We start from the raw sequence: 16,809 nt of genomic DNA, 5'->3' as shown, positions 1-16,809 counted from the left end.
TCGTGGGCACCATGGCGACCAGCGGGTGATGGCGTCATGACGCCAGACGGCAGCGGAGTAGTTGCTGGAAGGTTCGGGCGGCGCGGTGGATGCCGGGAGGTTTGCCTGACAGCCGACAAGATGATGGTGAGCGAGGGGAGCGGCATGGGGGAGCGGTGTAATCCGGCGCCATCTGCTCGCGGTGGATGCGCGGCTGCCAGGGGCAGGGGCCCAGCGTGTGCCGGGCGGCGCGTCCGTGCGGTTGGAGCGGGTATTAGTGAGCGGTCGCTTCGCATGGCGGGGTGAATGGGGCTGGGGCTGTGGGCCGCAGCCGTGAGCCGAGCCGAGCAGAGAGAGACACTGCCGGTGATCTCTTCAAGCGGGCGGTCGGGTCGGGTGCACCAAGGCATGGGTGACAGCGCCCTAGTGCGGGTGCGCAGCCCCCGGGGGGTGGGATGGGATGGGGTGGGGGTCACAGTAGGACAGCGTGGGCACAGCAAGATCCAAACACCCCTGCCGGATGGAGGGGGAGGGGTGTTGTCTGTCCCGGAGGCACCAGGCTCAACTCTGAAGAGGAATGGCCCCAGGATCTTACCCTTCCTCTCATGAAGGGCAGGGCATTATGTAGTGTAGTTGCTGCACTTTGTTTTATCAGAATCCCATTGTCCATAGATATACCAGTGGGTGGTTGATTTCCCTGGCATATGTGGTGAAATTTGTTGTTTTGAGACAGTAGTACTGCAGTACATAATAAAAGAATCTCTAAATTACAATAAGAAAATACATGTAAGCAACTCTGTAGCGTAGCGGTTAGCACAATCCAGTGACCTGGGTCAAATTCCTGCCGCTGTCTGTAAGGAGTTTGTACGATCTCCTTGTGATGGTGTGGGCTTCCTCCCACAGTCCAAAGATGTACCAGTTGGTAGTTAGTTGGTCAATTGTAAAAATTGTCCTGTGACTAGGCTCGGATTAAATCAAGGGATTGCAGGGCAGTACAGCTCAAAGGGCCAGAGGACCTACCTATTCCACACTATTTAATCATAAATATGTGCAAAAAGCAAAAAAATAGTAAGGTAATGCACATGGGTTCATTTGATGGCAGAGGAAAAGAAGCTGTTCCTAAAACATTGAGTTTTAGGACAGCTACTGTTGTAATGAATTCAAGCAACACACACAAAACGCTGGTGGAACGCAGCAGGCCAGGCAACATCCATAAGAAGAAGTACAGTTGACATTTCGGGTCGAGACCCTTCGCCAGGACTAACGGAATTTCCTCGTTTTTGCGTTGTAATGAATTGATCTGTGCAAACAGTATGCAAAGCAAGGTTTATGTGACAATATGACTTTGGTACATTTAACAGTAATAAGCCAACAGCAATTCATCAGTGTGGTATCAGCACTGGCCACAGCTGCCTCCCTCCCCATCCTCTCATCGTTTCAGCACCTATCCCTCCTGGTGCTGCCTGTGGTGTCACCCCTATCCCTGGTGCTGATTTATGGCTTTGTTTCAAGGAGTGGTGCCTCAGAAAGGCAGAGTCCATCGTTAAGGATCCCCATCACCAGGTCATGCCCTTTTCTCATTGCTAACATCAGGAAGGAGATACGGGAGCCTGAAAGCACATACTTGCGGTTTAGGAACAGCTTCTTCCCCTCTGCCATCCGATTCTAAATGGTCTTTGAACCCATGAACCCTACCTCACTACTTTGTTTTTATTTTTGCATGCTTATTTAATTTAACAATTTATACTTGTAATTCAGTTTCTTTCTCTATTATTATGTGTTGCATTGTACTGCTGCTGCAAAGACAAATTTCATCCCAGTGATATTAAACCTGATTCTGATTTTCCTCTTTCTTGCAGCGCTGTGTCGCTGTAGCAGTGCAGTATGGCAACTGCTCTGCCCAAATATAATTAACAGCAGGGAACTGTTCACACAGCCCAGTCTCCTCTGTACTAACTCCATCCTGTCTGCAGCATCGGGGAGATAGCCAACATGGTTATGGAGCCCTTCCACCCCATTCATTCTCTTGTCTTCCTCCTTCTGTTGGGCTGATATACTGGAGGTTCTGGTTTTGCCCTGGATTCTCATTCCCAAGTCATGGATCAGGGCAATGATGGACCTTTCCACAGTGTTTCTGACAGCCTTGGGCTGGTGCAAAAAATCTCACCAGCCAACACCATAAAGCAGAATATTCAGGATTAGCTTTGCAAGTAAACATTTCCAGTCAAGGCTCTCTTTTCCTTCTGGATGTTTCCTGACCCGGGTGTTGCAGACCATAGTTTGTTTTGCCTCAAAGTTCCAGCATCTGCACTATTTTGCTGATAATGAAGTATCCTTCACAGAAACTTAGCTGCTAATCTAAACACTTGCATAGACAATGGTTAGAAAATGGCCACAGAATCTGTTTCTGTAATTTTAGTACTATAGGATAAGTGTTTCCTTGTCCAGAATTTCCTTGTCCTGATGAATGGTCTCTGCCCAAAATATCGATGCAGTTCTTCTCCATAGATGCCGCCCGACCTGCCAAGTTCCTCAGCATTTTGTGTGCTTATGAAAACAGGGAAGCCATGTAGTTGTTTAATAGAAAATGCTACCAGTGCTCAGCAGGTCAGTCAGTGTCTGGAAAGTGTTACAGAGTTAATAATTCAGGTCATGATTTTTCATTGGAAATCTGTCTCTGTTTCCAATATACTTGTGGTGGAGGGTTCGCAGCCGTTGCTACTTGCACATGGAAAAATTTTCCCTCTCCCTTTGTCTTAAACCTCCACTGCTTCTGTGCTACTTGAAGTCCTTTGCCATCACCTAGCTGATGGAAACAGATTTGCTGTGATGCTGCGCACTTCTATCAAATTTCCCTTCCACCATTCAACTTTGAGAAGAGCCCAATCTAACCTTAGTAAACACAAAGTACACTGCAGATGCTGTGGTCAAATCAACACGTACAAACAAGCTGGATGAACTCAGCAGGTCGGGCAGCATCCGTTGAAAGAAGCAGTCAACGTTTCGGGCCGAGACCCTTCATCAGGACTGAAGAAGGAGGGGGCAGGGGCCCCTTGTTGCAGAAACCCCTCTTTGCTGATAAATCTCTGCCCCCTTTCAATAACAATCACAATCTTCCTATTGGTTAATTATCAGTTCAAAACTTTGTTTGCAAGGCATCCATTCTGATTATTTCATCATATCAGTACATTGAGGTCGTTCAATGGCAAATAATAACAGAATACAAAATAAAATGTAATAGTCATAGAAAAGCACAGCATAGAAAAAAGCCCTTTGGCCCATCTAGTCTGTACCGAACTATTTGAACTGCCTACTCCCATCAGCCTGCACCAGGACCATTGCCCTCCATACCCCTACCATCCACATACCTATCTAAACTTCCTTTAAATGTTGAAATTGAGCATCCACCATTTTTACTTGCTGCTTGTTCCACACTCTCAAGTCTCTCTGAGTGAAGAAGGTTCCCCATAAACTTTTCATCTTTCATCCTTAACCCATAACCTCTATTTGTAGTCCCACCCGATCCTCAATGGATAAAGCTTGCTTGCAGTTACCCTATCTATATACCTCATAATTTTGTATACCTTTATCAAATCTCTTCTCAATCTTCTTTGTTACAAGTAATATATTCCTAACTTATTCTATATTTCCTTATAATTCAGGTCCTCCTGTCCTGGCCACATCTTTGTAAATTTTTTTTCTGTATTCTTTCAACCTTATTTACATCTTTCCTGTAGGAAAGTGCACACAATACTCCAAATAAGGCCTCACCAACATCTTATATAGTTACAATAAAAGTGCAGTGTAGGCAGGCAATATGGTGCAAGGCCATAACGAGGTAGACTTTCAGGTCAGGAGTCAATCCTTATTAGAAGCTGCCCTTGAGCCTGGTACTATGTGCTTTCAGACTTTAGGCTTTTGTATCTTTTGCTGAATGGGAGGGGGACAACACAATGTTCTGAGTGTTTAGGGTCTGTACAGGAGTCCATGGAGAGGAGGGTGAAGGCTGATTTCTGATGTGCAACCTTGTGTAGTGCAGTTGCTATACCAAGTTGTGGAGCATCCAAAAAGGATGCTCTCTGTAGTATGTTGGTAAAAATTGAGTGTCAAAGGGAACATGTCAAATTTCTTTAGGCTCCTGATGAAGTAGAGGTGCTAGTGTGCTTTCTTGGTTGTGGCATCTACGTGGTTGGACCAGGAAAGTCTTTTGATAAGATGTTCACTCAGCTCTCAACCCTTTACACCTCCGCACTGTTGATGTAAAGAGGAGCATGTGCACTGTCCCCTTCCTGAAGTCAGTGAAGAGCTGTTTTACTGGTTAAAGGTGAGGTTGTTATAATCCATGCCATTTGCTCTCTGTCTCCTTCCTGTGGTATGATATCATTATTTGAGATACAGCCCACAATAGTGGTGTTATCTGCAAACTTGTAGATGAAATTAGGGCAGAATCTGCCCATGCAGTCAGGGCACTCAGGGAACACCTGTTTTTTTAGAATAATCATGGCACTGCCTGCCTATCCTTACTGATTGCGGCCTGTTCATCAGGATGTTAGCAATTCAGATGAATTGACAACTAAAGCAAGCCTTTGTAAATTTGAACAATTTAGACAAGTTTGTCTTGAACAATTCATTTTCTTCAGTTTAATATTAGGCAGCATATTGTCTAATTCAGAAGTTACTGATTAGAAAACACTTGTTAATTAGTCTGCCCCTAGATTTTACTGCAGTACATAAGGATGGGCTGTATTAGTGGGGAAATTTGAGGTCTGGTTTACTTCCTCAGCTGTCAAATCCTGAGGCACTCATGACAATATTTGACAACTAAAAGGATGTTTAATCTCTTAACCACCATTACTAAAATCAAAATCAGGTTTATTATCACTAACTTACATGATATAAAATTTGTTTTGTGGTAGCAGTACAGTGCAAAGATATAAAATTACTATAAGTTACAAATTAAATAAGCATAAACAAAAGGAATAACGAGGTAGTCCAGATGCAGTTCATGTAGAACAAGAACAAGCTGCCAGTGGAAGTGGTGGACTTCCTTAAATGTTGAAGTCAAATCTGAATCCACCACTTCCACTGGCAGCTTGTTCCACACTCCCATAACCCTCAGTGAAGAAGCTCCTTCTCATGTTCCCCTTAAACATTTCACCTTCCGTCCTATAGTTGTAATCTCACCCAGCTTCAATGGAAAAAGCCTGTTTGTTTGCATTTACCCAATCTGTACCCCTCTATCAAATCTCCTCTCATTCTACTCAATTCTGGGGAATAAAATCTTAACCTATTCAATCTTTCTCAGTAAGGAGATGACCAAAAACTGCACTCAGTACTCCAAATTAGGTCTCATTAATGTTTTATACAATTTCAACATAACATCTTAACTCCTGTACTCAGTACTTTGATTTATGAAGGCCACTATGTCAAAAGCTTTCTTTGTGACCCTATCTACTGTACCTGTGAAGCCACTTTCAATGAATTACGGATCTGTATTCTCAGATCTCTGTTCTACTACATTCCTCAGTGCCCTACCATTCACCATGTAAGTCCTATCCTAGTTGGTCCTTCAAAAGTGCAACATCTCACACTTGTCTGCATTAAATTACATCTGCCTTTTTCAGCCCATTTTTCCAGCTGGTCTAGATCCCGCTGCAAGCCATGATGGTCTTCCTCACTGCCTGCTGCACCCCTAGTCTTGGTGTCATCTGCAAATTTAATGATCTAGTTTACTACATTATTATTCAGGTCATCAATATAGATGAAAAGCAATGGACCCAGCACCAATCCCTGCAGCAAACTACGAGTCACAGGCCTCCAGTCAGGCAACTATCTTTTACCACGCATTGGCTTCTCCCACAAAACCAATATCTAATCCAGTTTATTACCTCATCCTCAATGCCAAGCGACTGAACCTTCTTGACCAACTTCCCATGTGTGATCTTGTCAAATGCCTTGCTAAAGTCCATGTAGATACCATCTATTGCCTTGCCTTCATCAACTTCCCTGGTAACTTGCTCAAAAAAAATTCTATGATTGTTTAGACGTGACCTACCACCCACAAAACCATGTTGGCAATCCCTCATCAGTCCATATTCTTATATATCCAGTTTATCCAAATCTTCTATATCCAGTTGCCTAGAATAGTGCCACTACAAATGTCAGCCTCAGCAGCCAGTAATATTTGGGTTTATTTTTAGAGCCTTTCTTAACTAGTGGAACAACATTAGCTGTCCTCCAGTACCTCACCTGTCGGAAAGGATGATTTAAATAATCTCTGCTAGGACCCCTTGAATTTCTGCATTTGCCTCCCACAGGGTCTAAATGTTAGACCCCAGAATTTATCCATCCTGATTTGCCTCAAGACAGTAACCACTTCCTTCTCTGTAATCTGTATGCAGTCCATGACCTCGCTGCTGCCTTGCCTCACATTTGTAGACTCTGCCCATTTCCCAGATGCAAAAGATCCAGTTAAGATCTCTCCCATCTCTTTCAGCTCCATGCATCAATTACCACTGATCTTCCAGAGGACCAATTTTGTCCCTTACTGTCCTTTGCTCTTAATATGTCTATAGAGCCCTTAAGATTCTCCTTCAACTATATCAATTACAATGTGGAGAAAGTGTTGCCAAAGTGGATGGATTGGAAGTCTGAGATTATCGGCAGAAGAACTAGAAATGGCATTTTTTTTGTGAGTGTGACTGTGCCTCCTGAATGAGCACTCAAAGCAAATTCAAAGTAACTCTCAAAAGAAAACTTGGCAAATGTTTTTGTGGCAGGATCTTGGGAGAGAAAAAGCGGATAGAACTAATTGGAGAGCTCTAATCAAAAGTTCAGCAAAGGTACTTTGGGCTGAATGAACTTTTCATTCACATTAGTTCATCTTTTTTTGAACTAGTCCATCACTGGTAGGTCTCCTAATTAGATGAGCTAAATTTAAGGTTATTGCAGGAAAAGAAAGATTTAAAAGATCCAGGTGCAAAAAATGTAATTTCTCCACCATGTCTATTGTTTTTTAAAAAACCTTATGTCTCCTCTAGCATTGGTAATAATTTTACTCCATATTGTAGTTTTAAAAAGTGGCTTACTAAGAAAGTGATATCTATGGATTCATAGAGTTAGAGTGATAATAACAGAATAACAGGTTCTTCAGACATTTCTGTTTGTGCCAACTGCTTTGCCCATCTACATCAATCCCATTTGTCCGCATTTGGACTGTATATGTCTATGCCTTGAAGTGTCTAAGTTCCTTTTAAACATAGTAGCTAATTCAATATATTTCCATTTCTTTGGCAGTCCGCACCAGTTATCCTCCTCAAGGAGGGGACAGATTCTTCGCAAGGGACTCCACAACTGGTCAGCAACATTAATGCCTGTCAGGTTATTGCTGAGGCCATTCGAACCACACTGGGGCCACGTGGGATGGACAAACTGATTGTGGATGACAGAGGTAAAGGCACTGGGCAACTTGTTGTGCTGTTTCTATCTTTACAGGTCTGTGTAACATGCTTGAGAAATGCTGGGGAGTTGATCCAGATTGGTTCAATTGAGAGAACTTCCCTGATGATTTCTATTTCATTACAATATTTAGGGCCATTGAGCAGGGTCTGATACAATACACTCTGCCAGTCAGTGTACAGTCCACACAATAGATTTAAATAACCATTGCTTATTCTGCTGTAGTAACTTCATCTTCAGTAGCTTTTACTCTTAATTCTGTATTGTTTTACCTTGTTCTACCTCATGCACTGCGCAGTGATTGGATCTGTATGAATAGTATGCTACGTAAGCTTCTCTCTGTATCTGTTACAATAGTAATAAACCAATACCAAAACCATTGTTTGTTGAGGAAAGGCAACCTCTTCCTACGTTGAGGTGGGGAGTTGTGTTACTAGAAAACAGCCCTGTCCAATTTTCCATAACTTAAAGCTGTGAGGCGTCATGGTAGCATAGTGGTTAGCACAATGTTTACTGTACTAGCAACCAGGTTTGATCCCACCCCCGCTGCACGTTCTCCCCGTGACTGCATGAGTTGCTTCTGGATGCTCCAATTTCCTTCCACAGTCGAAAGATGTACTAGTTGGTAAGTTAATTGGGCATTGTAAATAGTCCTGTGATTAGGTTACGGTTAAATTGAGGGTTGCTGGGCAGTGCGGCTCCAATGGCCAGAAGGGCCTGTTCTGCACTGTACCTCAGAGTCATAGAAAAGTACAACACTGAAGCAGACCCTTCGGCCCTTCTAGGCTATGCCAAACCATTTAACCTGCCCACTCCCGTCAACCTTTCTACTCTTAGCTCAATAAATGAACATAAATCATCCATGCTTACTTCAAGATTTTAAAAAAAACACTTGTGTTGATTGATTTACTTTTTACGCAGGCATTCTGTTTGAGCGTATTATTCAGTCTTTTGGTAGTGATGTCTGAATTTCGTAAAGCTGAATGGCCATAGTGCATGAGTTATCTGTGTTGCAAGCAGAGATGGTGCTGTTCCCAAATCACATTCACCTTCACTCTTACAATGCCCAGTGCAGAGTATCTAGCTAGGCCAGTTATGCTGGACCAACTTGGTATCTCAGCCGATGTGTACTACATAATTGGCAGGGTTTCTGTATATTGCTATTGTGTACGTATAATTTATTTTCCCATTTTGGGAGTTCACAATTTCTTGCACAATCGCAAGTTTAATTCTGCATTTTTATTTAAAGGGAAAGCAACTATTTCAAATGATGGGGCCACCATCTTGAAGCTGCTCGATGTCGTTCATCCAGCTGCAAAGATCCTCGTAGATATTGCAAAATCACAGGATGCTGAGGTAAAATCAGATGTTTTTCCCCCACTTGTGATTGGAATCACAAATTTCATAGCTACCAGAGTTTTTGATAAACAGATACAAAATGGTGGAGGAACTCAGCAGGCCAGGCAGCATCTATAGAAAAAAAGTACCCGTTTGTTCTGGCGGACGGAGCGTAGATGTTCGGCAAAGTGGTCTCCCATTCCGATATGTCACCACCCATTTTAATTTTGCTTCCCATTCCCATTCTGATATGTCCGTCCATGTCCTCCTCCACTGTCAGGTTAAGGCCACACTTAGTTTGGAGGAACAACACCTTACATTCCATTTGGGTAACCTCCAAACTGATGGCATGTACATTGATTTCTCAAACTTTCAGTAATGCCTCCACCACCCCCCCCCCACCATTTCCAATCTCCTTGCCCCTCCCCCTTTCTTTTTCTTCCATGGCCTTCCGTCACTTTCACCAATCAACTTCCTAGCTTTTTGCTTTGTCCCTCTCCCTTCAAGTTTCACCTATCACCTAGTGTTTCTTTCTCCCCTCCCCCCACCTTTCAAATCTACTCCTCAGCTTTTGTTCTCCAGTCCTGCCGAAGGGTTTCAGCTTGAAACATCAACAGTACTTTTTTCCTTAGATGCTGCTTGACTGCTGAGTTACTCCAGCATTTTGTGTGTGTTGCTCGGATTTCCAACATTTGCAGACTTTCTCTTTTTTGTGAGAGTATTTGATAGCTGTAGATCAGATATATATCATATCTATCTTGTAAAGAGGGTTCTACAACAGGTAGTCAAAACTGCCCAATGCATTATGGGCACAAGCCTACCCACCATACAGAAAGGTGCTGGTAACATCATGAAGGATCCCACCCACCCTGCTCATGGACTGTTTCTCCCACTCCTGTTATGCAGTACCCACACCACGATCACAAGACTCCCCAAGCACCAAGATTGATCAACACCTCCACCCACTAACCTACCCCTCCAAAGCGACATACACATCACCTTATGTACATATAATCAGTTAAGAGATATAACAGTTACTTGTACATTGTGTTTTATAGGATTATTTTTATATTTATATTGTGTTTTGTATTTTTTTATGTTGCATTTTATCCAGAATAACAATCATTTCATTCTCCTTCGCACTCGTGTACTGAAGAATGACTGTAAATAATCTTGAATGCAAAGTAGGTATATTGACTGTTCTTCTGTTTCCAGGTGGGCGATGGGACCACTTCAGTTACTCTGCTGGCTGCAGAATTCCTAAGGCAGATAAAATCGTACGTGGAAGAGGGGCTTCACCCACAGATAATTATCCGAGCCTTTCGTACAGCCACCCAGCTGGTAATGTGCTTCTTCAGTATTTTACAATGGATGTCTAAGATTTATCAGAGATTCGTGGTTCATTGTCTTTCTGAAATAGTACTTACAAAGTTGGTGTTTCTCCTATCTTGCATAAAAAACTATTCACATGCATTACTGCAGTCCTCTGAAAAGTACATTTCTTGTGTGGCTCACGTTGCAGTACAGGGACAGCCTTGCGACCCACCATCTTTGTGCTGTAATATAAGCCACGTATCATGTAGTTCATAATATGTGGGTGCAGACCACAGTGCCTGTCTAAACTAACTGCTTGCATGTCCCTGTTGGTCTACATCTCACTAGGTCTCTCTCTATCCATGCTTTTAATGATTTTGCCTTTCACTGAAGACCTTTCCTTGCATTTGACCTGCCAAAATGCATCACCTCCCATTTAAGACCATAAGATATAGGAGCAGAATTAGGCCATTTAGCGCATTGAGCCTGCTCCACCATTTCATCATATTTGATCCAATTTTCCTCTCAGCCCCAATCTCATGCCTTCTCCCCGTACCCCTTCATGCCCTGACTAATCAAGAATCTTATCAAACTCTGCCTTAAATATACATAAAGACGGCACAAAGAATTACACAGATTCACCACTCTCTGGCTAAAGATATTCCTCCTCATCTAAACAGATGCCCCTCTATTCTGAGCCTATGTCTTCTGGTCTTAGATTCTCCCACCATAGGAAACATATTCTCCACATCCACTCTATCAAGTCCTTTCATCGTTTGATAGGTTTCAGTGAGGTCAGCCCTCATTCCTCTGAATTCTAGTGAATACAGGCCCAGAGCCATCAAATGTATGGGGTTGAGTGGGATCTGGGATCAGCCATGATGGAATGGCGAAGCAGACTCAATGGGCTGAATGGCCTAATTCTGCTCCTATGTCTTATGGTCTAAATGCTGTTCATACAACAAGCCATTCAGTCCTGGAGTCATTTTCGTGAACATCCTTTGAACCCTCTCTTGTTTCAGCACAACCTTTCAAAGATAAGGGGCCCAACACCTGAAGTGAAGTCTCACCAGCGCATTATAAAGTTTCAACATTGCATTTGCCTTCCTCATCACAGACTCAACCTGCAAATTAACCTCTAGGGAATCTTGCACAAGGACTCCCAAATCCCTTTGCAACTCAGTTTTTTTGTATTTTCTTTCTATTTAGAAAATAGTCAACCCTTTAATTTCTTCTACCAAAATGCATGACCACACACTTCCCGACACTGTGATTCACCTGACATTTCTTTGCCCATTCTCCTAATATGTTTTAAGTCCTTCTGTAGCCTCCCTACTTCCTCAAAACTACCTGCTCCTCCACTTATCTTCGTATCATCTGCAACAAAGCCATCAATTCCATCCAAATCATTGACATATAACATAAAAAGACTCGGTCCCAACACAGATTCTTGTAGAACACCACTAGTCAGAAAAGGTTGCCTTTATTCCCAGACTTTGCCCCTGCCAATCAGCCACTGCTTTATCCATGCTAGAATCTTTCCTGTGGCTTGTTAAGCAGCCTCATGCATGGCACCTTGTCAAAGACCTTCTGAAAGTCCCAAGTACACAACATCAACTGATTTTCCTTTGCCTATCCTGCTTGTTATTTCTTCAAAGAATTCCAACAGATTTGTCATGCACGATTTTCTCTTGAGGAAACCATGCTGACTACAGCCTATTTTATCATGTGCCTCCAAGTACCCTGAGACCTCGTCCTTAATAATCAATTCCAACATCTTCCCAATCACTGAGATCAGACTAACTGGCCTATAGTTTCTTTTTTTCTGCCTCTCTCCTTTCTTGTAGAGTGACATTTGCAATCTACCATTCTTCTGGAACCACTTCAAAATCTTGTGATTCTTGAAAGATCATTACCAGTGCCTCCATGATCTCTTCAGCCCCCTCTATCAGAACTCTAGGGTGTACACCATCTGGTCCAGGTGCCTTATCTAGCTCCGGCACCTGGAACTTCCACCATACTGCTAGTGTCTTCCACAGTGAAGAACAGCACAGAATACTTATTCAGTTCATCCACTATTTACTACCTCTCCAGCATCATTTTCTTCCAGTCCAATATCCACTCTCGCCTTTCTTTTACACTTAATGTATCTTAAGAAACTTTTGGTATCCTTTTTAATATTATTGGCTAGCTTACTTTCATATTCCATCTTTACCTTCTCAATGACTTTTTCCAGTTGCCTTCTGTTAGTTTTTAAAAGCTTCCCAATCTTCTAACTTCCCACTAATCTTTGCTCTATTATATCTCTTTGGCTTTGACTTCTCTTGTTAGGCATGGTTGTGTCATCTTTCCTTTAGAATTCTTCTTCCTCTTTGGGAGGTATATATATTCTGTGCCTTCCAAATTGCTTCAAAAATTCCAGCCATTGCTGCTCTGCCAGCATCCCTGCCAGTGTTCTTTTCCAATCATTTCTGACCAACTCCTCTCTCATGCCTCTGTAATTTCCTTCTCTCCACTGTAATATTGATATATCCACTTTTCCTTCTCCTTTTCAAATTTCAGGGTGAATTCTATCATATTATGATCACTTGCCCCTAAGGGTTCTTTTACTTAAGGTCTCTTAATCAATTCTGGTTCATTGCACAACACCTAATCCAGAATAACTGATCTCCTAGTGGACTCAGCCACGAGTTGCTCTAAAAAGCCATCTCATGGGCCTTCTAGAAATTCCCCCTCCTTTAATCTAGCACCAACCTAATTTTCCCAATCAACTTGCATATTGGAGTCCCCCATGACTATTGCACTTTTGGATTGCATTTTCTATCTCCCATTGTAATTTGTAGGCCACATCCTTAACTGCTGTTTGGGGGTCTGTATACAACTCTAATCAGGGTCTTTTTACCCTTGCATTTCCTTAGCTTGATCCACAATGATTCAACACCTTCAAACCCTATGTCACCTCCTTCTAATGATTTGATTTCATTTTTAACCAACAGAGCAAGGCCACCCCCTCTGCCTTCTTGCCTGTCCTTTCAATATAATGTGTGTCCTTGGACATTAAGCTCCCAGCTATAATCTTTCAGCCTACAACATCATACCTGCCAATCTCCAACTGCTGCGAGTTCATCTACCTGATTCTGAATACTCCACGCATTCAACTACAACACCTACAGCCCTGTATTCACCCTTTTTGATTTTGTCCACTTTTTATGTTGCAGCTTTCCTGTTGACTACAGTTTTGCCCTATAAACAACCTCTCCTCACTACAGATTGCCTCTGTTTGTAAACTAGCTACCTCATCTTCAGCACTATCATCTGCCTTTCTTGCATTTAAGTATAGGCATCTCAGGACACTAGTCACACCATGTTCAACCTTTTGTTTCCTAATTTTGTCTGAAGTCTTGCCAACATCTGCCTCCACAACCTCCACTAATTGATCTGGCACTCTAGTTGCCATCCCCTTGCAACTCTAGTTTAAACCCCACCGTGCAGTATTAACAAACCTTCCTACATGGATATTCGTCCCCCCTCCAGTTCAGGTGCAAAATGTCCCTTCTGTACAGTCCCACCTTCCCTGGAAGAGAGCCCATTGGTCCAAAAATCTATCCTCCCTCCTTTACCAACTCCTTAGTCATCTATTAAACTGTATAATCTTCCTAGTTCTGGCCTCACTAGCACGTGGTATGCGTAGCAATCCTGAGATCACAACCCTGGAGGTCCTGCCCTTTAACTTAGCACCTAACTCCCTGTACAGAACCTCGTCACGTATCCTACCCATATCGTTAGTACCTACATGGACCATGACTTCTGGCTGTTCCCCCTCCCACTTAAGAATGCTGAGGACCTGATCCGTGATTTCCCGGACCCTGCCACCCGTGAGGCAACATTCCGTTCTCCTAATTAGAGAATCCCCTATCACTACAGCATGCCTCTTCTCCCCTCCTTCCCTTCTGAGTCACAGAGGCAGACTCAGTGCCAGAGACCTGACCACTGTGACTTTCCTCTGTTAGGCCATCCCACACCCACCCCTGCCGACAGTATCTAAAGTGATACTTCTGTTGTAAAGTGGTATGGCCACAGGGGTACTCTGCACTTTGGGTGTAACTACCTCTCTATATGTTCTGTCTATTACCCTGTTAGTCTCTCGAATGATCTGGAGTTCATCCAGTTCCAGCTCCAACTCTTAACGTGGTTTGTTAGAAGTTGTAGCTGGATGCACTTCTCACAGTTGTAGTCTTCAGGGTCACTGGAGGTCTCCCTGCCTTCCCACATCAAGAAGTGTGTTTCAGTATCCTCCCTTTCATCCCTACAGTCCCAGCTGAGCTGATTGAAAAAAGAGAAGGGAAAAACTTGAGCTTTTCTTCCCTTTGCTTTCTCTGAGTGAAGCCTCAAAGAGCTAAAGCCTTAAAATCACCACTCTGACTATTCCATACAGAGGTCGGCTGCTGTGCTTGCCCTTGCTCTTACTAATCAAACCCAAACACCGATTGGCCGCTGGGTGAAGTTCTATTATGCTACCGTGACCCGCTCTGGCCTTTTATCTTCGGTCAGTGGACCTAGTTGAAGTCCCCACCTCTCCAGACTTCTGATGTCTGCATTGGCTGCTGGTCAAAGCTCTGTTTGTCTGAGGTTTGCACTGTAGAATTCCCTCCCTTTACATTTTATTTTCCTTTACAAGTACATTTGAAATCTACCTTGGAATGAACAGTTTTGAAGTTCCTCTTGTACTTTCTTCTTGCTGTGGTGTTGATCTTTACCGTTTTTGCTCGTGACAGTTTGAGATATCCTAAATAAATGCTAGAACATTGTTTACATTTACGTTATTATATTGTAATTTGCCCTTTACTGCGCCTATTGTCTTGTTTATTAATTATTGTACTGTCTTGCACTGTTTTGTGCACTTTATTTAGTCCCGTGTAGGTCTGAAGTCTAATGTAGTTTTGTGTTGCTTCACACAGTCTAGTGTAGTTTTGTGTTATTTCATGTAGCACCATGGTCCTGGAGGAACGTTGTTTTGTTTTTACTGTGTACTGTACCAGCAGTTATGGTTGAAATGACAATAAAAGTGACTTGACTAAAAATGGAGAGATTCTCTGATCTGGTATTACATTCACAATAACAGATCTTTCCTCTAAGATTCATATCGGAACACACAACGTGGTCAGCACCCATTAGGTCAGGCAGCATCTGTGGAGTGAACATTTTGGGCCGAGACAGTTCTTCAGGGCTGTTTATCAAACTCCTCTGTGCAGTTGACCAGTATCAATGTCTCACATAAACATTGCTAAGCAGATTATCAGGTCACTATCACGTTGCTCCATTTGGCAGCTTGCATGTAGGTTGGTTGCTTTCAACAATACAACTTAAGGCATTATGACTGTAGAGTGCTTTTAGAGGCCCTGAGTTTGTCCTCCACATGTATCTCAAGTATTAGGTACACTCAGCAAAGTAGTTTAGTGTTATAAACTTTAGGGTGTTATTATCTTGAACTATGTGTATGATTTTATATTTTTTGTTTGTGGAACAGGCTGTGGAAAAAATTAAATCCATTGCTGTAACAGTGAAGAAAGACGACAAGGAGTAAGTGATTTGCCTCTGATTTCATATGTCTACTTACTAGTCTTACTATGAATATTCTCATCTGAGTTTGGTGAATCTGTTTTAGTTCACCATAGAGCGAATGAGTGACTCCACTCAGTAATTATCTGAAGCAATATTTGATAATCTAAAAACAGTATTAACAATTACATTGTTGAAGTTTAAGTTAATTGTCATTCAACTATACACAGTACACATGTATACAGCTAAACGAAACAGCATCCCTAAGGGGCCAAGGTGCAAAATACAGTATTTACAGTACTGACACCACATACTGTCACAAAGCAAGTCCCTGAGTGCACAGCCTGATGATTGATGGTGCATGAGATGTTGTCCTAGAGCCACATTTCAGCAAAAACAAGTACACGGCAGTTCCTCAATTTTCACAGTTTCCTCCCACATTCTAATGATGTATGAGTTAGGGTTAGAAAGTTGAGGACATACTTTGTCGGTGACAGAAGCATGGCGACACTTGCAGGCTGCTCCTAGTGCAATCCTCAGACCGTGAGAAAATGCATACGTATTTCACAGTACGTTTCGAAGTAGAAGTGACAAATGAAACTAATTTGTAAATCCTTCAGTGCTGATAGAGGATGAATTTGCTACTTAGTTTCTATTTTAATCCTTTCTCTCCTGTCCGTGTAGGCATCAACGAGAGCTCCTTGAGAAATGTGCAGCTACGGCCCTCAGCTCCAAGCTGATTGCTTTGCAGAAAGATTTCTTCTCCAAGATGGTGGTAGATGCGGTGATGATGTTGGATGACCTCCTCCCACTGAAAATGATTGGAATGAAGAAAGTTCAAGGAGGTGGTTTGGAGGTCAGTGTTGCTGCGGATGATAAGTTTTAAATGGTAGCTTAGTGATTTTCTTAAAAGATTTACTATAATTAAGTGCATTTGTATTTCATCCCTCTAAAGCCAAGAAGCTTTTATTGACGTGACATACCAACTCTTGAAACTGTTTAAATTTTTTGTTTCAAAAACATACTTCTTCATGTTGAAAGCCAACAGCCATGCCCATTTTACCTGTCCTGATAATGGAGTACCACAGCACAGAAGCAAAACCTTTGGCCCATCTAGTTCCTGCTGAATTATTACTCTGCTTAGTTCCATTGACCTGCATC

The 16,809-nt window shown here is 42.6% G+C and overlaps 1 protein-coding gene across 1 annotated transcript in view; it reads left to right on the top strand.

Moving 5' to 3' along the window:
- Positions 1-16,809, top strand: part of cct7 (chaperonin containing TCP1, subunit 7 (eta)) — a 34,892-nt gene continuing 18,083 nt past the window's right edge. The window contains exons 1-6 of the mRNA XM_073042057.1: positions 1-126; positions 7,276-7,429; positions 8,687-8,793; positions 9,991-10,116; positions 15,617-15,669; positions 16,333-16,504. Of these exons, the coding sequence (XP_072898158.1) occupies positions 37-126; positions 7,276-7,429; positions 8,687-8,793; positions 9,991-10,116; positions 15,617-15,669; positions 16,333-16,504 (702 nt within the window). The 5' untranslated portion in view covers positions 1-36. The remainder of the gene's footprint in view (positions 127-7,275; positions 7,430-8,686; positions 8,794-9,990; positions 10,117-15,616; positions 15,670-16,332; positions 16,505-16,809) is intronic.

This window comes from Hemitrygon akajei, chromosome 4, assembly GCF_048418815.1.
Source record: "Hemitrygon akajei chromosome 4, sHemAka1.3, whole genome shotgun sequence".
In the NCBI taxonomy this organism is placed as follows: Eukaryota; Metazoa; Chordata; class Chondrichthyes; order Myliobatiformes; family Dasyatidae; genus Hemitrygon; species Hemitrygon akajei.
The sequence above is the reverse complement of the archived record's forward strand: the minus strand, read 5'-3'. Positions and strand labels throughout refer to the sequence as shown.